The 24,880-nt window shown below is 30.3% G+C and overlaps 2 protein-coding genes across 3 annotated transcripts in view; one reads left to right on the top strand and one right to left on the bottom strand.

The window, feature by feature from the left end:
* LOC126883509 (neuralized-like protein 2) overlaps positions 1-21,230 on the bottom strand; it is a 44,626-nt gene extending 23,396 nt beyond the window's left edge. For both annotated transcript variants that reach the window (XM_050649119.1, XM_050649120.1), the window contains exons 1-2: positions 20,817-21,230; positions 1,454-1,876 (exon numbers count right to left, since the gene is read on the bottom strand). In XM_050649119.1, the coding sequence (XP_050505076.1) occupies positions 1,454-1,876; positions 20,817-21,066 (673 nt within the window). In that variant the 5' untranslated portion in view covers positions 21,067-21,230. The remainder of the gene's footprint in view (positions 1-1,453; positions 1,877-20,816) is intronic.
* Positions 21,231-22,061: 831 nt separating this feature from the next.
* The window catches only part of LOC126883508 (minor histocompatibility antigen H13), a 42,792-nt gene continuing 39,973 nt past the window's right edge, over positions 22,062-24,880 (top strand). Inside the window, exon 1 of the mRNA XM_050649117.1 lies at positions 22,062-22,304. Coding sequence (XP_050505074.1) covers positions 22,116-22,304 — 189 coding nt within the window. The 5' untranslated portion in view covers positions 22,062-22,115. The remainder of the gene's footprint in view (positions 22,305-24,880) is intronic.

Below are 24,880 nucleotides of genomic sequence, written 5' to 3'. Positions count from 1 at the left end.
ACGGTGTAATGGGTGAAATGCGTTTAGAATTGAATTTAATACGAATAAAAAAATTTAAAAAAAATCAAAAAAAAATTTATTAAAAAAGATAGGTGAGAAAAACGAGGTGCATTTGCACCCCGCACCGCCTTACGAGGGCTTTTTATTCAGTCATTTGTTTCGAGCTTCTGTCATATTTCGTATAATCCGTGTAAATTAATATTATACACAGATTATACAACATATGACAGGAGCTCGAAACAAATGACAATCGATGAAAAGCCCTATACGCTGTGAGCTTCGCTGGTGTCGCTCCTAGCGGATTACTAATCAACTTTCACTGGTAATTTTTAAATTTATTATTTAATTGTTATCGCTTAATATTTACAACGCAAAAAAGTAATTAAATTATAATCGATTTTTTTAAGAGTTTGCTAATCATTTTGACGTTCTATTCATAAAATATGAATTTCTTACTTCGGATACTTTCACAATTATCGTGTAGATGGCGGTAAGATTAATATATTAATTTATAATTAGATATTACGGAACATTAAAAAAATTTAAATTCAGTATTTAAAACGTAAGTATATTTAAGGTAAAAATATATAACACAGCTTTGACAAACTAATATTTTTTATAATTAATGTTTTTAATTTTAATTTTAAATTAATCACTTTGACATTTATGTCAAATTTCCAGTAATCGTTTACAGACTTGTCACTACTGGCGCTCGCGAATTTGTAAATATCCCTTCTACGTACGAGCTCACAGCGTATACAAGCCTTCTCCCAAAAGTGATTGAAATAAAGAGATTTGGGGTTGTTATTTGACAGTTGTCATTTATCGCTCACATCAAAAAGTTGTCAAATAAAGCACATTGCAATCCATGTTTTGCCACAAGAAACTCTCGAGATCTGTCTTATGCTTTTATAGTCTGGTCAGCATACTATTTTAATTATATTTACACCTTTGAAAAATATAAAAATCAATTTCTCCGGATTTGTGTTTATAGATTAAACTACGAACAATTCTTTCATGGAACTAAGGTCAAGGCTAAATTATCAGTTCCCTAGAATTCAGACACTCAGAAATTACTTTAATCGATGTTATGATCTGGTGGATATAAAATCTATAAGATTTAAGCACTCTTTGATTGAGTATGTTAGGGATCGAAGATTAGAAATAGTATTTATTTCATTACATATAATTAAAATATGATATTCAAGAAAATTTAATTCAGTTTAATTTGATCATTATTTGTTTAACATTATTTAATTATTATTTTAGTTTAGTATTTAGTTTTTATTTTAATTTTAGTATTTAATCACATGTTTAACATTATTTAATGATTATTTTAGTATTTAGCTTTAAGTGTTTTTGTTATTTTTAGAATATTCTATTTTTGTTAATTTTTTTTAAAAATCAGGACATCCCGTGAATAAATTAATAAATTTTTATTTTTGATACCCACCTTCATATAACTGAATAATCCTAACTTTTTTTGTAACACCATACACATCAACTACAACATGTAAAGGTGCTTCTGTATAAGGAATTTTTTTAACACAGGCGCCTTGATCTTCTCCATTGATAATGTAATGCATATCTGCTTCAAATTCATCTGTAGGTATGTACATCACACCAATCCTACTACTTTTGTCTGTAGGAAGAATGGGTCCTGGTATACTAGGCTTTAACAAACTCACAGGTACTGAACCTCTGCATGTTTTGATAAAGTTATGATTGCTATTTTCCTTTTTTGTGCCAGCAGGTATGCATTTCCAACCATTTCCTTCGCCATATTCGAAAATACTGTTTTGTGCTTTACTGATTCCATATATCCAAGATTTTGCTACATCCAAAAGATCTGGTAAAGCATACATCGGAATGGAATCTAAAAAGAAAAAAGTAAATATAACAACATAATCAAAGTTACTTAACTACTGTTTAACGATTGGATTTCCACTCTGAACATCGCCCCCAAAAAAGATTATTCCAAAAATTCTGGGAAGATTGTATAATGTAATCAATGTGGCTCAATCCCATATAAACATAATACTTAACACACTGAGCAAGGAGGGTGTACATAACAAATAATTGGTCCCTGATCCGGGATATTTTAAGCTGTTTTTTTTAACCAGTTTAAAATCCAGAATCCAGATTGCACTAGTTATGTTTTATATTTATATTTATGTGTATATATTGACCAAATTGACATTTTTTGTATATTCTACGTGTTAAAGATACTTTTGTATTAAGAGTATTCGCGGTGTGCAAGTACTCGGAAGGGATACGCGAAACGATCGTGCGCGAATAGCGGAGAAATATTGCAACTTTCTTAAATAATTCATATTGTCAATTGAAATTGTCAAATTGACGTACATTTCATACCTATTGCCATTTAAGAAGAAAAATTATATATTGCTTCACAATATTGATATGATATGCAATTATTATATAAATGTAAATTTAATTAATTGTATTTTGCTTGCAGTACTGCATTTTAATAACTAATTTTATTTACTACATACAATTGTTTACGTTTTAATAACATAACCTAAATCTTATTTTTTCTTCTTATTATTTTTTTTGGACTATGGCCTTGACAATTATCCAGTAACCAGGACCATAGGATTGGCCAATATAATTAAAAGTGCGAATAAAAGTGCAGAGCGAAGAAACCAGGTGTCGCTTTTCCGAACTTGCACGGTCCCAATACAGTAGCGCGTCATCAATATGGGAGATAGTAGAGAGTTATTGCCACCGGCAAATAAAGGATCCTTTATTACAGGATACTTTAATAAAGGACAAATACAGGACGGGTCTAAAAGAGTGGTATTGCAAACGCAGTTAAAGAATCTTTTATTTTGACAAATGACATGAAATATTTTTGTAAATATAAAAATAACCTATAAAATTCCATTTGTCGATATAAATTAAAACAAGATAATTGAAGAGTAAAACGTTAAATTTAATTATTTTGTCATTTAAAGATGTTTAGAGAACAACATAATATATCCCATAATACTCATCGTTCAATAATATGGAAGTGCAATAAATTGGAAATACTATTTTAGGAGTTTTTAAATACTTTTGCATTATGGGTATATGTAATGGGGAATTTCTGGAGAATGTATTATTAGGGAATAGTGGATATCCATTCCTCAACTACAACTACCGAATGACACCATTCCAGAATTTTCAGACAGAAGTTGTGTTTTTATAATCCATCACAAATCCCTTCAAGAATTGTTATTGAAAGAACATTTGGTATTGTGAAGAGATTTCCCATTTTACCATATGTAATGAGATGCAAGTTACCTTTTATTCAAAGAATAATATCAGCTTGTTCAGTTTTACATATTGCAGTAGTACATAATACAGAAAACGTTGAAATACTGGCAAATGAGTGTGCTGTTGATATTGATATAGAAGCTGTGGCAGTACATTTTCAACCAGGAGCTAATCTAATGCGACTAAATTGTGTGTGTGTTTGTTTAAAATTATTGTTCGACATTTAAAGCTAGCGCTTAAACTAATTTTATTTTTATTGGACTGCAGTTTGTTAATAAATTTATAAATAAATATAAATATTATATTGGTGACTGATTTTAAGTATTTTATGATCATTAGCAGGTTTTAAATAATAAATTTATAAATATATACATACATGCTATTGGCGTTTGATGTTTTATCCATTATGGCCCTATCTCTTTCTTTCTTTTCACCTCTGGATAACTAGTTATCAGGAAGTTTATCTGACAGATTAGATACTAATAGATATCTGACAGAGAAAAACTTCCCGTTAACTAGTTATCCGGTGCTCAAAAGACAGATACTAAGGATACTGTTATATAAACTTCCCAATAATTAGTTATCTGAAAATGAAAAGACCTCTAATCTGTCAGATAAACTTCCCGATATGCAAAAAGATAATAGAAGAATTAAGCTTTATGCTGGTTTTTATTAATTTTTTTGGCAATGTTTAAATAAACAAATACTGATGGCATGAAATGGATCACGAACAAGGAGGAATGAAGAAGGAATTGGAGATTGTGTTTACCATTAAACGCATAAAACTGCAGTATCTGGGACACATATGATAAATCAGCACCGTTACTCCCTGCTGCAGTACATATAGTGCAAGGTACAGTCAAAGGTAAGCGAAGACCTGGTAGAGGGAGAATATCAATGGAACTGTTTCGAATCGCAGCTAGCAAGGTTACGATTGCTATATGATTTCCAACATTCGAGACGGATAAGAACCAAAAGAAGAAGATGGCATGAAAATGAAAGTGTATTAATACTTTTGATTAAAAACTTTATAGATACTAATCTATAAAAGATTAAATTTTCAAAAATAAATACTTGAACCTTTGTTTTATTTTGTTAACCTGTTGTTATATATCTGTTGAATAGAACTCTATTTTGAATCTAGAATTTTAACAAATCCTAACTTTCATTAAAATTTATTGATCTTATATCTTCAATCTCTTATATCTTCAATAAATATTTATTTCTATAGAAAAATGTAAAATATATTGAGTTTAATAAATGAGTTACTGATATTTTAAGTCTGATCATTGTAATTAGTAACAATTTAAAATTATTTACGTAATATTCCTTTTTACAACTTCTTGTAATAACTCAAGCTTCAATAAAATGTTCTTTTCTATATTCGTTTGGGTCAAAACATCAATAATCTATATCTCAGAATATTACTTAGAGTTGTTTTTAATAAAAAAAACCCAACATACAACTTTAATGATGAAAGTTTAATCAAACATCAATCCCACAATACATAAATTATCAATCCAAAGAAGCGACAAGATAAATTCAAAATACAAGTGAAGTTAGACCTTTCTTCACATTTTTGACACGTTATGTCAAAATAAAGGAACTTTTATTAAAATAAAGGTGTCCTCTAATTTTCCTTAAATACAGGCGGCCTGTATTTTATTAAAAGACAAAAATAAAAGACGCAATACTGCGCATGCTTATATGTCAAAATAAAGGATCTTTTATTACAGGTCGACTAAAAGACGTTGGCAATAACTCTCTAATATCATACCTTTATTCGTAAGGTCTGCGAAACTTTGGCAACAGTGCTTCGGAATTCTTTGACATAACTTGAATGTGACATTAACTCATAGGCGGGCTAAATGGAAATAATAGAAAACAATTTTGTTATTAATAAATACATATATATAAAAATAAACCAAAATGGGTGAAAATTTTATGTTTACATAGGTATTTGCACGAAATAATAGGTTTGTTCTAGCAAACAGTCAAACTAGTCAGAAACCGTCAGCAAACAGTTGGTCAGTGAGAGAACATAACACAGTCATCATATTAAACATTTTGGCATATACGATCCTAATCTAATGATAATAAAAGTCAGAATCATTATTTTCCGAACAAAACGTAATTTATTAAATAAAACCATTGACATGAGATTAAGAATATACAAATAACAAATTGTGTTTCACTTATAACCTAATATTGCTTCATCTGGTTCAAAGTCGTGGTATTTTTTTAATTTTTTTCTTACACAGAGATAGTAACCCATCTTTTTTCTGTTTACTATAAATGTTATTTGCCTTTAACCACCTTTAACATTCTATTTTTTCCCATTATATTGCTGAATGCATGCTGTCACCCTCATTCTGGGTATGAACAGCAATTAAATATTTGTGGGAGATGGTATTTATATTCTCCAAATACTGACTAAGTAAAGGTATCTTGCTGCTATAAATTTATTTTTATTTTGTCCGGAGCAATTATCTGAATAAAATATGACGTCAGTGTACCTGTCATTGTTCTTTATAAAGTTTATTAAGAAACTGCCAATCTGTTCAGAGCAGACTAGTTGCATTTTTGTCGTTATTCGTAAATATTGTTGATGTAATACTATCACATTTTGATATAAGATACCCAAATTTATTGCCGCGTACGGCAATTAGATGTCATATTTCTAATGTGATAGTCTTGCACAAAAACGATAAGCCTTACACGCGAATATTATAGTATCTTAACTTGGGAATTATACCATGGAAATTAAATTTTTAGTTAGAATAGTTTTGCACTCATATAAAGTGCTATAAATGAAACATTTTTCCCGATTATCTCAAAAAATATTTTTTTTGACTTACGATAGTATTGCACTCATAGTGCGATATATCCCGTGAAAGCATGGCTTTTATGAGAAAACGGTTCGGTGAGCAATTTATTTCACACTTCGGACCAGTGACTTGGCCGCCTATATCCTGTGACATCACACGTCTAGTCGTTTTTTTCTGGGGCTACCTCAAGTCCAAAGTCTACATGAATAAACCGGCTAAGATTGAGGCATTGGAGGCCAGTATTACTCGAGTCACTGGTCAAATACCAATCGAAAAGCTCGAACGCGTCATCGAGAATTAGACCTTCAGAACAGAATGGACCGTCTTAACCGCAGTCATGGTCAACATTTGAAAGAAATTATCTTTAAGAAGTAATTGTAAAGAATGGTTCTTTTTTACGACAATAAAGATTTTCAAATAAAATTAATCTTTTTCATTGTTTTTTCTTTTTTAAAAAAGTACCTCTAAATGGATCACCCTTTATAAATACACGCTACTTTCCTATGAAACAGCAATAGCGAATTCTTAAAATGAATGAAAACTACTGCACTGAACAGATATCGATAAAGATAACAGAACAGATAAGAGAAAATCTGACGCAGGTTTGTCAAAATGACAGTGGCAATTTCTCTACATTGCCTAGTTAGTTATTAGATATATGTTCGATTTCTTGTTAGAAACAAAAAATTTTAGTAGGTCCAAAATGACACAAAATCTAGACATGGGATAAAAAAGTTTACTTGAAGAAAGTGTATTTTTTTGTTCTTCTTAATGGCGGTACAGGCTCGTTTTTTTAATATTGTATTTAATTATAGAGTAATTTCCACATATTAATATATTCTTCAAATTGGGCTCTGTACCGACATTCTTTATTATATTACGAATACGTGTACCAAAAATAACTCGAAAAAATATTCAAAATTACAGCCGCAATCTTGGAACGCGTTTTCGCTACCTGTTGATCGCTACTGTTTCCCCTTAACATTATGACAGAAAAACATATGAATTTATCAATGTTTATCAAAATTCTTTTTGACTTAACCTTGTACATGATCTAGTTTCAAAAATATCTTGCTCTCAGTTATCACGTCATATTATTCAATTTTACATTATAAGAGCTTATTATTTTTAAACAAATTATTTAGACAGCTAATAGAATACAACAAAGAATAACAAAATTAATATTTTTCTAAGTTAATTTTTTAACCCTCTATTTCCTTACAATACCTTTAACTCATCATGAAAGCAATAAAATTCACTATGATACTAAAAATTTTAACTAGGAAGACCATTTCACTGTATTATTATTCTTAAAAAACCGTTACCTTAGTACAAAACTTTATCTGACATCTTCACACGGGACTCCAAATAGGGGGAAGACAGTATTACACTTACAGGACTCTTTATCATTAAAGAATTTTCCGTATTTATTCTTTAGAGAGGAACACGGCACAGCAAAACAAAGAAATTACGACGCCATTAACTGATTACACAGGACGATTAACAAATGAAATCTTTAATGTAGTATCGACAAAGAAATTCCTCTGGCTACTTAAAACAAAACATCTTCAAACTTGCACAAATCCTTTAGAGATAACAGAGATAACAAAATATGTTTGTAATACGAGGAAGACGAAAAGCCCCAGATGCAAAGGTTACTACTTTTATACAATTAGAATAATTGAAATAAAAATAAACAAGCTGAAAATGCGAACATTGTCATAACGAAAACTTTGTATATTTACGTATTTTAATTCATAATATGGAAAATTTCTATTATGAAAAGTAGTTTAGAATTAATAATTATGTTTTAATGTGCAATTAAATCATTCTAATTTAAATGTTATGAACTATAAAGGTAGTTTACTCTTGATCGAAATTCATATGTTTTATATACCTCGTATAAAATTAATAAAATTTTATACAAGGTGTCCCAAAAGTAGTGGAACGGTCGAATATTTCGCGAACTGAACATCGGATCAAAAAACTGAAAAATACGTGTTCAATCATTTTCAAAAATCTATCCAATGACACCAAACACCAACCTCCACTACACCCCTTGGAGGTGGGGTGGGGGTAACTTTAAAATCTCAAATGGAAACCCCTAGATTTTCTTGCAGATTTGGATTCGTTACGTAAAAGTAAGCAACTTTTATTCAAGACATTTTTTCGAACTGTGGATAGATGGCGCTATAATTGGCGCATGGGTTAATTATAGAAACGGTCTAATATCTCGAGAAATTCACTTCCAAATGAGAAACCAAACAAATTTTTTTAATACTTTTCGAAAACCTATCGAATAACACTAAACATGACCCTCCAACCCACCCCCCTGGAGGTGGGGTGGGGGGTAACTTTAAAATATTAAATAGCAACCCCCACTTTTTATCACAGATTCGGATTTGTCATGAAAAACTAAGCAACATTTATTCGAAACATTTTTTAGAATTGTTGATAGATGGCGCTTTAATTGGAAAAATACGATTTATTAGCGCCATCTATCAGCATTTTTAAAAAATGTTTCGAATAAATGTTGCTTAATTTTTCATGACGAATTCGAATCTGCAATAAAAAGTGAGGGTTGCTATTTAAGATTTTAAAGTTACCCCCCACCCCACCTCCAGGGGGTGGGTTGGAGGGTCATGTTTAGTGTTTATCGATAGCTTTTCGAAAAATATTAAAAACCTGTTTTTTGGTTTCTTATTTGGAAGTGTATTTCTCGAGATATTAGACCGTTTCTATATGGTATCAGGATAAATCGTTTTTCCCAATTATAGCGCCATCTATCCACAGTTCGAAAAAATGTCTTGCATAAAAGTTGCTTACTTTTACGTAACGAATGCAAATCTGCAAGAAAAACTAGGATTTCCATTTAAGATTTTAAAGTTACCCCAACCCCACCTCCAGGGGGTGTAGTGGGAGTTGGTGTTTGGTGTCATTGGATAGATTTTTGAAAATAATTGAACACGTCTTTTTCAGTTTTTCCATCCGATGTTTAGTTCGCGAAATATTCGACCGTTCCCCTACTTTTGGGACACGGTTGCATCATAAATCTTAGAACAAGACGAGCTTTTTATGAAGAATAACTTTTATTTGTCAAATTAAAAATAAAAGAGTTATAAATAAAAATGTTCTTGGTATCCATAATTTGAGAAAAATCTTCAAATATTTTTTTCCATTAGAAAGATGTACACAGACACAATACTGGCTAGTGATTTTAGTCAATAATTTTGCCAATTCGACAAAAAAATAATTTCTAAATAGTTAATAATTATTACTAAATAATTAGTAATTTTTCCAATTTCGGCAAAATTCTCAAAAAACAAAAAAATTACCTTCTACAATCACTAGCCAGTTGTGTCGAGTTTAGGGAACGACTAGGTAATATACATGTCTAACAACTCCCATCTAGTACCTTAGTATTTTATGATAAATATCAGGCACCATTTAGTGCCCTTAAGAGGAGGGTATGGTTTGAAATCAACATTTGAAGCACATTTTTGTGATTTTTTTTTAAACTGTGGTACAAATATTTTATTTTTAAATTAAATAACCTTATTAAGTACGATTCACACACAAAGAAAATCTATGCAAAATTTCAGGTAACATTTCCAAAATTTCCAATAATGTAATGTAATGTTTATTTACGGACTTGCCATTTTTTACAAATCAACTTGAATTTTTACAAATCAACTTAAAAACTAAACTATTAAAGCACAATGTGATTACATAAAAAGGTATTTTCGATCTCATTCTTAATAGTACTTAGTGATAAACGAAAAAATTATTACTATTAAATTTGTTTGCATTTCTACACATTCTCTGTAAGGGTTTATTTACAGTATAAGTTCGATTATGAAATTCTAAATAAAATAAGTCTTGGGATCTGGTGTCTCTACAGGGAGTACGGAAGTATACCTTTTCCAAAAGAGCACTAGCATCAATGCCTCCTCGTATTAATTTATATATAAATGCTACATTTAGCAATATTCGCCTTTCTTCAAGAGTAGGCAATTTTAAATATTGTAAAACAATGTATTCAATCTCAAGATCTACAAACAATCTTAAGAACTTTCTCTGTACTCTTTCTAATATGTAGATCTTTGTAGCAGTTATAATGCGGAGACCAAATATTGCTACCATATTCCAAAACCGATCAAATAAGGGAACAGTAGATATTTTTGAGACAATAAATACATATTATCAAATTCAGAGAGACTACGTTTCATGAAACCTAAAAGTTTCATGTAGGGGAGTGCATATAGACTTTCACTTCGGAAAAAATCAAACAAGATAGAACTTTTTGTAATTTCATTGAAATGATTAATAAAAAACATCAAAAAGTTCTACTCGAAAAGTGGGTGCTTCATTTTTTATTAAACAAATGAACTACGAAGTTTGATGTTTTTTTAAATAACTCCGAAAATATAAATTTTAGAACAAAACTGACTTAACCATTGAAAAATTCAGAAAATTTTACAAAAAAAAACCTTATATAAAGAATTTTCTAAAATTAAATCTGTATCTTCTATAATTTTTTATTTATAACACTCGTCTCACAAACATTGGCGCACTGTAAACTAGCGTACAGCGAAGTGCATGGTTGAGTTATTTTAATGTCATTCTTTAACTAATGGATCAAATGAAATTTTACAAATTGAACCCAAAAGAAGAATAAATAAGCTATCTTATGGTTATAATAAAAAGAAATAAAATGTATGACCATACGTACGGTGGAGGCGGAAAGTGAGCGTTACATGAATTTTGTTAAAAAAGGATTTAAAAATGTGTAACTAATACAATTTTTCTTATAAAACCCTCAACTTTGCACAACTTACCTTTCAAGCATCGTCCTAAATGATGTTTCGTTCAAAAAAAAATCTCAAAAATTGAATTCAAATGATATGACGTCTTAAAAAATGTAATTTTTTAAATCTTCGTAGTTTTATAGAATTACCACCACTTTAAGACGGTATTACTCAAGTTTGAACAGATCTATTACTGTTTTATAAGTGCTTTTTTAAAGCTTAGGATGTAATCTTTAAAATACATTACATTATTTTACTTTAGAAATGAAATAGACTATATCTTTTTGAGATAAAATAAAGAAAGATAACAAAAATGTATTACAAAAACCGAAAATTACCAGCTAAAAAAATGTTTATATAAAGTGATCAAAACTTTTTTCTGTAAAACTTACCTAAAATACATTTAATAATAAACTTCAAGAATAATAAATGTTCAGCAAAAAAATTTTTTTAGCTCTTGTACAGTATGTCTGCGTAACTTGAAACCTATTGATAACATTTTTATTATCAGTTTTACGAAAAAAATTATTATTTATAAAATACTCTGCATCGTATATAATCTAAGATGCAATCATCAAATATCAAATTTAATGAATTTTATACGAGGTATATCAAAAAATATGAATTTCAGTCAAGTGTAAAGTATCGTTAAATTTCACAATATCGAAAATTGTTATTAATAAAAGTTGTTTGGAATTAAAAAATTTGTTTTAGTGTTATCCTTCTAATTAAAATATTGTGAATGATAAAGGCACTTAACTCTTAAGAAAAATTCATATTTTTTACATACCTCGTATAAAATTAAAAAAGTTTAATATCTAATGGTTGTATCTTAGATTTTTGACCAGGGAGAGCATTTTATGAAGAATAACTTTTTTTCGTAAAAGTGATAATAACATAGTTATCATAATTGTAATAAAATGATGAGTACTTGTCCGTAATTTGAAAAAAAATTGAAAATTTTTTTCGATTAGAATAATGTAATTTTATATTTAAACATAGTTTTTAATTTCAAACAACTTTTCATAATAGCATTTTTTGATATTCTGAAATATAAAGATACTTTACTCTTTAACGAAATTCATATTTTTGACATAACTCGTATAAAATTGATAAAATTTGATATCTGATGGTCGAGTTTTAGATTTTTGACTATCCAGAGCATTTTATGAAGAATAACTTTTTTTTGTAAAATTGATAATAAAAAAGTTTTCCATGTGGTTCCTAGCTATGCAGACATACTGTATAAGAGCTTCTGTATAAGAATTTTCAAATTGTTATAAAAATTTTCAAGTTAAGTTAAATTAGAAATCAACCTCGATGGATGTAATTAGCAATTGCTCCTAAAAAACTGTTGTTTTACAAGTAAATATCAACAATTAATTATTAAAGTTATATCAAATAAGCTGAATTAGTACAAGGAATTTGAAGATCATCTTTCTTTTTTGGAAAAACAATTTGTTTGTCTGTAAATTGCAATAATTGCAATGCAAAGTTTGTACCTTTAGTTTTTCTTTTTTAAACAAAAACTTGAAGCAATTAGGACAAATTGATAGTGATAGATAAGTAATTACCATATACCAGTGAAGTGACTTACTATCTTTATTAAAGGGTTTATTTTTGACATTTTGTTGAATATTCAAATATGGGCAAATGCTTGTTATGCAAGAAAGATGCTGCAGAGGATAAGACTTCTTTCAAGTGTGATGGATGTAAGAGGGCTATACATATTAATTGTGCCAGTATAACAGCTACAGAAGTAAGATGTCTTCAATTGGCAGCAGATACTAGGAAATTAAAATATTTCTCTGAGGATTGTGAGCAAGGTTTACTGTTAGTACCAATTTTGAAGTCTATGGTTGAAGATCTAAAGATTGAGGTAGAGAAACTTAAGTGTGCCAATGAAAAATCCTTACACGAAAAGGATAATCAGATTTGTGATCTAAGGAAGACTATTGATGAACTGAAATGCAACTCCAATGCGCCAGGTTTGCCATTTGAGGAAATGTTCATAGAAATAAATGATAGAATTGTAAAATCTAACAATATTATGTTATTCAATGTTCCCGAATTGAACTCTGAGAATATTGAAGATAGGATAAAACAAGACAAAGCCAAAGTCGAGGAAATTATGAAACAAATGGGAAAAGATGAAGCGTTGGAGGATTTAGTGAAGGTTGTTCGAGTAGGAAAGAACACGGGTGGTAAGTCTCGTCCACTTAGAGCTATTTTTTCCAATAATGGTGTTGTTAAGGACATTTTAAGGAGTAAGAAAAGACTACAGAACTCAACAATCAAAATAAATAGTGATCAAACAAATATGCAAAGGGATATGTTCAGTAAAGCTTGGAAAGAATTAAAAGACAGACAAAATAAAGGCGAAAAAGACATTGCCATAAAATACAGAAATGGTGTACCAAAAATTGAATCATTCAAGAAAGAAGGAAAAAACTAATCTCATCCCCATTACAAGTTTATTGTCAGAACGTCGGAGGACTTCGTACAAAAATTCAAGATCTGATTAGTTCTATTTTATGTTCTGATTATGACATTTTTATATTTGTTGAAAGTTGGTTACACGAGGATATTTTAGATAGTGAAATTAAAATACCTTCATATAGAACTTTTAGATGTGATCGTGATAATAGTTATAAGTCAAGAGGAGGAGGTATTTTGATTGTTGTTAAAGACTACATTAAGGTAACTGTGCTGAAACCCTTGTACAAATCTATTGAACAACTTTTTCTTTTATGCTCATTTGGTAAAGAAAATTTTATAATTGGAGGGGTATATATTCCACCAAAATCCGTAGAACAAATATATGAACAACACTGTTTATCAGTCGAAGATATATCCCAAAGGTATAATCATCATAAGACATATATATTCGGAGACTTCAACCTTCCGGAAGCTTCATGGGATAACAATGAATCAGGTGTCTTGGTGAATTGTCCTCAAGGTTCACATGCATTGTACTTAGCTGAGTTTTATGGGTACTTGAATTTTTTCCAGACGATTAATATTCCAAATGAAAGAAATGTGTTTTTAGACTTAATATTTACAAATGTTTGTGATTTACAAGTAGCAAAAGCCTCAGATCCGATTTTTAAAAATAGTTATCATCACATAAGTTACACTTACAATATTAGTTTGTGTGAATATCGAGGTAAGTCATTAGAATATACTGAATTTTATCATGATTTTGTAAATGCAGACTATGAAGGTCTCAATAACTATCTTTCAATGATACCTTGGGAAGACCATTTGAATTTGTCAAATGTTGATGATGCTTTAACAGAATTTTACAACATACTTAATATGTCACTATCATTGTTTGTACCGGTGAAAAGATTTAAAACTTCTAGTTATCCGAAATGGTTTGATGCCAACTTGCGTTATTTAGTTGTACAGAAAAAAATTGCTCATAAAAATTATTTAGCTTCCTGTAATCAAGAGGATTATGTGATTTTTTCAGAACTTAGGAGATTGTGTAAGGATCTATCAAATCAATGTTATAACACTTATCTGAATCAAGTAAATCATAATTTATGCAGTAATCCTAAGTACTTTTGGCAGTTTGTAAACAGTAAGAGAGCATCAAATGATTTACCAAACAGTATGTACTATGGTAATGCTATAGGAACAAACGGACAACAGATTGCAAACTGTTTCCGTCAATTTTTTTCAACAGTTTATTCGCCACAATCAAATATTAATAACTTGGAAGTAAAGGGAAACAACAATCTTTTTATACCTAATTTTTCAATATAAGTGAAAGATATTTTCAACAACAATTTATCCCTACCCAATAAGTTAAGCAGTGGTCCAGATGGTATTCCCGATTACTTTCTAAAGAACTGTATATATTCACTAACTAATCCTTTATATCTTCTTTTTGAGTCATCATTAAAGACATCAGTTTTCCCAACTTTATGGAAGCACTCTTATATCTGTCCAATTTTTAAATCAGGTAATAAACAAGACATAACAAATTATCGAAGCGTTTGTAAACAATCCTCTATACCAAAACTTTTTGATAGACTATTGCACGATCAATTAAAATTTTATTGTAAAGAGCGTCTAATACACAATCAACATGGATTTTCTCAGAATAAATCAACGGTAACAAATTTAGTACTCTTTGAACAAAAAATATTAAACGCGTTGGAGAATAAAAGTCAGATGGATACTATTTATACTGACTTCTCCAAGGCATTTGACAGAGTAGATCATAACATGTTATTGGGAAAATTAAATGCTTTTGGCTTCAGTCATCAATCCTTACAATGGTTCAATAGCTTTTTAAGAGATCGCACACAGCAGGTGAGAGTAGGTTGTTTTAATTCAAATATAATTCATGTGACATCAGGAGTACCCCAAGGAGCTCACTGTTCACCTTTGTTATTTAATATATTTGTGAACGATATATCAGAGTGTTTTAGAAATTGCGATTTCCTGATGTTTGCAGATGATTTGAAATTATTTAAATCCGTAGATTCAAATGTTGATGTAACATTAATTCAAGAAGATTTAGACCGGTTGAGTATTTGGTGTGAGAATAACATTTTGCATTTAAATGTTGCTAAATGCTGTTATATAAGCTTTTATAGAGGTAATAAAAAATATGATACTTCTTACACAATTAATGAAAATGAATTGTCTTATGTTAAAACAATAAAAGACTTAGGAGTCACATTTGATGAGCAGTTGCGTTTTGTGCAACATATAAATAGTGTAACAGTAAATGCATCAAAATCTTTGGGCTTTATCATTCGCAACTGTCTGAGACTATCTGTAGGGGCTTTAAGAACGGTATATTATGCTTTGGTTGTATCTAAAGTGGAATATGCATCTATTGTATGGTCTCCACAATACCAAGCTCATTCTACTACGTTGGAGAGATTGCAGAATAAATTTTTGAGATATTGTGCATACAAATTAAACATGATCATTACTAATCATGATTATACCTATATTTTAAAAACACTCAACATGAATTTATTAAAAACTCGACGAGATAACTCTGATTTGGTATTTGTGTTTAAATTAATAAATGGTTTAATTTGTTGTTCTGAACTTCTCCAATCTATTAATTTATATGTTCCCTCCAGAAGTCTCAGACATGTTGATTTGTTTTATATACCTTTTCATCGGACAAACTATGGTATGCATTCGCCCATTGAGCGAACACTAAAAATTATAAACGAGAATAACTTGGAAATGTTTGGTGTCTCCTTGGCTGGTTTTAAGAATCGGATTAAAAGAGCTTGACAGGTACTTTTTGTTTATTTGAACTGATTTGTGTAATAGATGTAATATGTGTAATGGATAACTATTAATATTTCGTTTTTGTTTAATAAGTATGTAATTAAGATTTATTTTACTCTAGTTTAGTAGATATTACAGAGATTGATTTTATACTGTATGTGTTGTAATGGGGGTAATCCCGTAAATAAATAAATAAATAAATTGCAATGCCGTATTCGGATTCAGTATAATCAAAAACAAAATAGAAACATATTTGATCAAAGTAAAAGGATGAATTTAACAATATTTTTAAAATTATTAATACAAAACAATTGTTATTGTTTAAACAATTAATAAACAATTAGCGGCCAATTCCGCGAGTAGAACTTTTTACTTTAACATGCATATAAACTAACAAAAAGAGTTTTAGAAAAATATAAGCTTGTTTGAATTTTTCCGAAACAATGCATGTTTTCGTTCTAATTGCACTCCCCTAATGGATCTATTTGAAACGTAAGAAAAGTGGTCCCTGAAGCGTACTGTAGGGTCAAAAATTACCCCAAGATCCTTAAATGTTGTGATTACCTCAAAAATATTCGGTCCAATATGGTATTCAAATGAAATCGGATGTTTGTTTCTAAAAAATCGCATTACCTTACATTTATTTATGTTCAAATTCAAAGCATTTAAGTTACACCAATCCAATAATCTACTTAAATCATTCTGTAATAAACTAGTCATCGAAATTTTTTATGACAATAAATTTTTAGGTCATGAGCATAGAGAAGAATATTACTATGATAAAAATTTTTTTTAATGATTTACAAAATAATTAAAAAGCAGAGGAGATAAATGTCCACCCTGTGGAACACCAGAGGTTACATTGATAGTAGATGACAAAAATTGGTTAATTTTTACAACTTGAGTTCTATCTGTGAAATAGCTCTCCATTCAGCCTAATAATCTTCCATGTAAACCAGCATTATAAAGTTTAGAGATTAGGACAGTATGATTAACTCTATCGAATGCCGAGAAAAGTCAGTATAAATGACATCAACCTGGTCATACCCTCAAGAGCATCCAACAAAAATTCTTGTAAAACTAAAAGATTGGTAGTAGTAGAACGTCCTGGAATAAAACATGTTGGTCGGGCAGTAAAGTAGGATTCAATAATGAACCAAGTTTTGCAGCTACAATCCCTTCAAAAAATTTAGCAAAAACTGAAATTTTAGATACAGCTCGGTAGTTTTCAGTATTTTCTCTATTACCACCTTTATGGACTGGGGTAATATAACTTATCTTCCATATCTCTGGAAAGACACGTGAGCCCAATGACAAACTAAATACTTTTTGTAAAATATAACTCAGAATAAATCTACAAAATTTAATTTTAAATATGAACAGGGGGGTATATATTATCAGGTCCAGAACTTGCTTTTAGATCAATCTTAGATATAAATTCAAATACATCTAATAGAGTAATATCACAAATTTCAACACAAAGACTATTATCAGAGTTTACAGCTAGATAATCTGTATTACTAGTAACAGGTTGAATTTAAAAATTTACTAAACAAATTTGCTATATTTTTGTGTTTGGCAAATCAAAACATTTTCTTTTATTATTTACATAATTCCAAAAATCTTTTTTATTTTATCATACATAAGTAGCAGTTTGTAAATTATTTAGGTGAATCTGATGACATGTTTTGTAACAATCCCTAAATATTTGACGCAAATTAGAAAATTAGAAAAAAGATCATAATCCTTCTTAGATCCTGTCATTTTGTATTTTGCATGAGCAATCTTCTTTTGAAATAATATATGTTTTAAATGAGGAGTGTACCATTTCGGAAATTTTGAGTTTTTGCATCTAGTTTTTGGTACAAATAGATTAATACAGGAACACTTCATAAAATTTATCAATGCTATTATTTACATCTGTCTCATCAATAACCCTATCCCAGTCGACTGAACCTAAATATTCATTAATAAGGATATAATTAGCATTGTTAAAGTCAAAATAGAAATAATCATAGCTAAGAGAGTCTAAAATAATATTTCCAATAATGTCAAAGGACAAGGCTGGATGATAGCTATCACATTTTAATAAAGATTGATCAGCAATTTTTAAGTTTATGTTATTATTTATAATAGAAAAAAGTAGTTGGTCAAGTAGTTTTAGTTAGAGTTTAGTTATTTACAACGTCCACTGCCTTTGAAAAAGCAGTTTTGAGAAAAACGTGTTTAAAGTTTTGACAACTTCGTCTTCTTGATTTGAACTTCTAAATTTACAATTTGAATTTAGAATCATCTTTAGGGGCCAAACAGAACACCAAAACAACTTTTTTATCTTTGATACATGTTTTAAATTATGTTCTGTTGTGATTTATAACATTTTTTCGAATTAAAAATTTTATGCAAGTGCCCTATTATGCATAAGTCCAGGTACTATAATTGTGAATCTGGTATACAGTAGAACCCCGATTATCCGTGTGCAGATTATCTGGGCTGCGGATTATCCGTGCTATGATTTTCGATTACTCAAATTGCATTTTTGAGGGTTTATCAAAATATTGTCAACATAAATCGCTCGACGGAAAACTCTATACACTGTATAACAGTGGTGCTCAGACTTACAGTGCATGGGATCTACCACATAAACTGCAAGCGTCCAGCGATCGACTGCTAGTAAAAAAAATTGAAAATAAAAAATTTTATTTTACATTTCTGTTTGATAAAGCGTTGTAACTACAGAGAGTTGTAATTAAAGATGTCTTTCATCTTAATTTTACTTAGATGAAGTGCATGGCACTTCATATCATCCACAAGTTAGCGCAGTCTCCACCTTTTCCATGTGTATTTTTTCCGTGAATCACGATCGACTTCAAAAACTTTGGCGATCAACCAGTCAATCACGATCAACCATTTGAGCACTGCTGCAGTATAACAAACATAAGAGATTTTAAACAGAATCGGAATGCAAGCAAACAATACAAAATTCTACAAAAATTCATATCCATGTCTGACTCTTTAAAAAGATATGTGAAAGGAAATCATTTAAAGGATCGACTTTAATAACTTGATGAAACACTTATTACATTACTTATATACATACAGTAAGAACCAATAACGAGGAATCCAGAGAATTTACTACAAGTCAAGGCGTCAAACAGGGATGCGTGCTGAGTCCACTGCTATTCTCAGTGGTACTGGATGAAGCAATAAAGAAAGCCAAGAGAAGAATGAGAAAACTAACATTAGGATACTGGCAAATGAAACAGACTCAACTATAGGAGCTACTATTTGCAGATGACATGGTATTGATAGCAGAAAACAGAGAAGACTTACAGAACAATCTTGAAATCCTAGAAGAAGAACTATCAAACATAAATATGAAAATTAATACAGAGAAAACAAAAACAATGATAATTTCAAATACGAGGAAGACACACGCAATAGAATTAGACGGGAAACAACTAGAGCAAGTGGAATATTTTAAATACCTAGGAGTAATAATCGAATCAAATGGTAAACAAGACATGGAAATAAACGAGAGAATGGGACGAACAGGAAGCTTATTTAACACTATGAAAACAGCATTTTTTGGGAAAAAAGAGATATCGGAAAAAGTAAAAACGGCAGTCGTTAAATCAGTAGTTAGACCAACAATCATGTATAGCAGAGAGACATAGACATTGACGGGGAGACAAAAATCCAGAGTCAATCCTACGGAAATGAGGTTCCTGAGGAAAATAGCAAACAGAAAGAGGACAGACAAAATACGAAACAAAACAATTAGACAAAACCTAAAACTAGAACCAATCAATGAAAAAATAGTAGAAGGACAACTTAGATGGTTCGGGCACGTGTGTAGAATGTCGAACGAGAGGCTAACAAAACGAGTGTTCGAAACGAGAGTGCAGGGGAAAAACAAAAGAGGGAGACCAAGAGTTATGTGGGTAGATGAAATCAGGAAAGAAATCGAGAAGAAGGGATTGACATTGGAAAGTGCAAGAAACCTAACGCAAGATCGGAAAGCATGGAGACTACAATGCCAAACTCAACTCCACCAGCCTTACACCTAAAGGTAGAAAGGCTTAGGACTAAGTAAGTAAGTAAGTCAAATGTAACGTTTTTTGAGTTACGATAGTCTTCGTTGCATGGGTCGATATGTAGAGTGCACAGATTCTAAAGGTGTCAGAGAGGGATATAGTCAGTGTGTGAGAAAGTATTTGAAATAATGAAATAACACATAATATAAAATTCGTTATTTTATTATTTCGCATATTTCTCTCTCATACACCGACTACAATACTGTGAATAGACGCCATCCCCATCGGCCACTTCACAATTTGTGCACTGTATGTGTGTACAATATATATCACGTATAAGAAATAATATGTTCGGATTATCTCTGTGCTTTTCAATTATCCGTGCCACCGTCCGGTCCCGTGGAGCACGGATAATCGGGGTTCTACTGTACTCATTTGTTAAAGATTTATCAAAGTGGGTATGTTCTAATTAAAGAATAAATAAAATTGGAAGTATTTTGCTGAGGATAGAGATCAAAGGAAGGTGTTGGGAGGGGCCTATGTCCAGAAATGCACGATAGAAGGCTAAGAAGAAGTTTAATTAATTTTATGGACCCACTTACCCGGTTTCAACATTGTCAAAGGATCCAGTTGAGTCAGTCCTAATCGCATATGCCCACTCCATCCGGTTTGATTCTGTTCTATTTCCAGCAGAAAAATTTCACCGGGAGCTAGAGGTTTTTCACTAAAAGTTACTGCATTGGCGAAACTTTTTGTTCTATATGCTACTGTGTTATTTTCCGATAATATTATATTTTCACCATGATAAGGATGAAATCGTGTGTTTATAGTATTTACCATTGGCTGAACCATTTTATACTTTGATAATTGTTTTTGCTAGTTTATTTGAGACCATAAATTTTGTTAATTAATGCTTACAAAATATGATTGTTTACCAGTTTTTCATAAAATTGTGATTTTTTGTGTGACATTGACATACTTCTTTCTATGTCTACCAACTGAAAAGTGAAAAGTAAAGGAACTAACGAACTGTAACTGACAGACAGACAAACAGTGACAGATGACAGTGACAATGTGAGTGACATAAAACAATAATAGACAACATAAGGTTTGTTCTAGCATCACTTTCAAACTGTTTGAAACCATCAGCGAATAGTCGACCAGAGCGAGTAGAGGAGATAGCACTTTACTGTATTAGGTATGTTCTCTCACTGACCAACTGTTTGCTGACGGTTTCTGACTAGTTTAACTGTTTGCTAGAACAAACCTATTGAAACATCATAGGCCATTAGAATAGGGCTTTTCATTCACAATCATTTGTTTCGAGCTTCTGTCATGTGTCACATAATATTAATATATTTACGACATACGTTATTGGTATATACAATAATACAAACCAAAGACGTATGACGTAGTTATATTAATATTATGTGACACACGGCAGAAGCTCGAAACAAATGACAATCGATGAAAAGCCCTATATGTTGTCAATTTTAACATCAATCTGACAGCGGTAGGCAAACATAAAAAATGTTATCTATCAGTTCTTTGTGTTTGCTCATTAATTTATTTGTAATTTTGTTTTCTATAAAAGCAGTTTAATGCATTTATTTCCAAATAGCAATATCATTTTTATAGGAGTTCTACCACCGAACAACGGTGGTTGTTCGGTGGTTCTACGTTCTACACTGTAAACATTGCAAAATGGTCATTTAAGATGTAATTGCGTCATAGTAGGTACCAGGTACCTATTCTGTGGGTAGTACTAACTGACAGCTATTTGCTAAAAAGTGCTTAATTACGTGGCCTCTGGCTTTGCTGACGTTTATTTTGACAGTGACATTATGACGTTTACCTTTTATTTCTAAACATTTGTCGTGTCTGGTCGTTCATTTGAAAACATGGCCAATCTCTTTAACATTATTGTTGCTCAAGCGTCCGAAAATTTAACAGAAAATGCCAAAAATGCTACTCAAAAGACTCCTAGTACACCAGAAGGAACGGCCGTTGCATATATTAGTTTAGTTGTAATGGCCTTACTTCCAATATTCTTTGGTTCTTTTAGATCTGTGTCCTACCATAAGGATAATGTAAGTACCTACCAGATTTTGTTTAATATAACTGGAATGTAATATTTTAGATATGTGATTGTTACCAGATTGATGTACTCAAACAGAAATTTTAGTATTAATCAATTTATTTACTAAAGTATTTACTATTGGCAGGAATTATTTAAAGCTATCCCTTGTCCATAATTTCAACTATCTCCATTATCTATTCTTTTGTTGTCTGTTCCTGCGTTAGAAACATCTCTTGCTCTTCTGCACTTGATAACAGTGCAATTTTATGTTAGGTTGCTGTATATTCTATTAGGTACAGTATTTTTTATGCTTTATGTTTTGCATTTAATTCCATTTTTGTAACAAATATTCGTGAATCTTGGCCAATAATTGCGTGCTCTCCATCTGGTACATCATCATTCTCTTTGCCTTTATCAATCCCCTTTACTGACACGTTCTTCTTAAGTGTGTCTACCCAGGTTTTCTTTGGTCTTCCTCTTCTACTCCTTCCAGGAATCCACAGTTCAGCAATTCTTCATATTGGGAGATTAATGTCTTGTCATTGAACATGACCAAACCATCTTAACGACGTTCTACACCTTTGTTGCGGGGTATGCCTCTCAGAGGAAAGGGGGGGAAACTTATATGCAAGCGACCAGTATTTTCGAAACAGTATTTTCACTTTTATTTAATAATGGTACAGTAAACAATCCTCATTTTTTAATATGTTATTCCTTACAAAAAAACCTTTAATTTAAGCACAAATAATTAAAAATTGTAAATTTGGGTCAAAAGTTATTAACTTTTTAAGAACGAAACAGTATTTTCGAAACAGTATTTTCACTTTTATTTAATAATGGTACGGTAAACAATCCCCATTTTTCAATATGTTATTCCTTACAAAAAAAACCTTTAATTGAAGCACAAATAATTAAAAATCGTAAATTTGGGTCAAAAGTTATTAACTTTTTAAGAATTCCCATAAGAGCCCATATTAAAACTTAACTTTGAACCTTAATAGTAATTAAATGGCACTGTAAAACAATTTTTAAAAAATCAAGTCTTAGTTTTTTGAAGTAAACTATAACATACTAAAATTTCATGCAAATCCTTAATTCTTTGCCGAAGGTGTAGAACGTCGTTAACCTATGCTCTCTCATTTTGGCATTAATTAGTGCCACCAGTAGACTTCCTCTAATACAGAAGAACCCTGATTATCCGTGCTCCTCGGGACTGGATGTGGCACATATAATTGAAATGCACGTAAAATCTGAACATTTATTTCTCATATATTCTACATATTGTACTGTTATGCTCTGTATATTCTCTCTGTTATGAGATTAATCAGCATATTCTTATTTTTATTAATTAATTATTTATTTTAATTACTACTTGTGGAAATCAAAACCAAAATTAAATAAAACTTCCCAATAAAATTTATTCTCAGGGCTAATTTATTTCAATGTATTACCTTTAGTTTGTGGCTTCTAGTATCTCTAGTTGCTTACTTCATCCAGGACAAAACAGGGAAAATAAATATACTCAATGTCATATAAATTCTATAAATATTATTTATTTATCCAATATACCATAAATATAAGATTTAAATGTATGCTAAACTTAATTTTGTTGCAACTATTTCTTATCTAATAAATTAATCTTTAATTCTGCTATCTCCTTTTTCTAACAAAATTTTCATTTAAATAATTCGTTAGACTGTTCTTACTATTCAAACAAAATTCACTTTTCACTTTTTTGACTAGATTACTTATTTCTTCTTTGAATTTATGAATGACTAAATTATGCTGTAGAACTGTTCAATAAAAAATAAACCAATATGGTATGTGATATAAAACAACTCTCTCCGTTTCACAAATAAAGAAGTTAAGTAGTTAAGAATAAAAATATTGCTTATAAAAGATTTTTGTTTACAAACGATTGCGTAGATTGGAATAACTATAAAATTGAAAGAAATAACTGTGTTAGAATTTTAAAACAAGTTAAAATTAGATTTTATGAGTCAAATATTGATAGAAATAGGGGTAATTCTAAACAAATGTGGAAACATCTCAAACAGTTAGTAGGAACTAATAAAACTATATCACAATTTCAAAGTCTTGAACATGAAGGTGTAACATATAGTGTAAATTTGGCAAACATATTAAATCAATATTATGTTGATAGTACTAAAGATATTATTGTAAGTTTTGACCAAAATAGTGATATTAATTTAAATTTGCAGACAGTTGTTTCATCTGATGTAAATTTTGAAACTTTTGAGAGCATATTCTAGGAATGCGTGATGGAAATAGTCTGCTTATAGATGGAAATAGTTAATCAAATAATACGATGACAAAATAAACGTTTTTATTTTAAGATAAATTCCTGGTTACATTACAAAGTTCTTGTTGACATTGACACTTGTCACTTGTGTCACTCACAGGTGTTGCCAACACATAAAAGTCTACAATAGAGAATTGTAATACCAACACCCTTCTGCAATTCTATATTAATTATACAAAACTTGACAAAACTATTTAAAACTATAACTCAACAACATTTAGAAGTTCCCTAAAATATGTAAATTTAGTCTTTGGCAGTGACTT

The sequence above is a fragment of the Diabrotica virgifera genome, chromosome 4 (genome assembly GCF_917563875.1).
Source record: "Diabrotica virgifera virgifera chromosome 4, PGI_DIABVI_V3a".
Classification (NCBI taxonomy): Eukaryota; Metazoa; Arthropoda; class Insecta; order Coleoptera; family Chrysomelidae; genus Diabrotica; species Diabrotica virgifera.
Note: the sequence above shows the minus strand (reverse complement) of the source record. Positions and strands in the feature narration are given on the sequence as shown.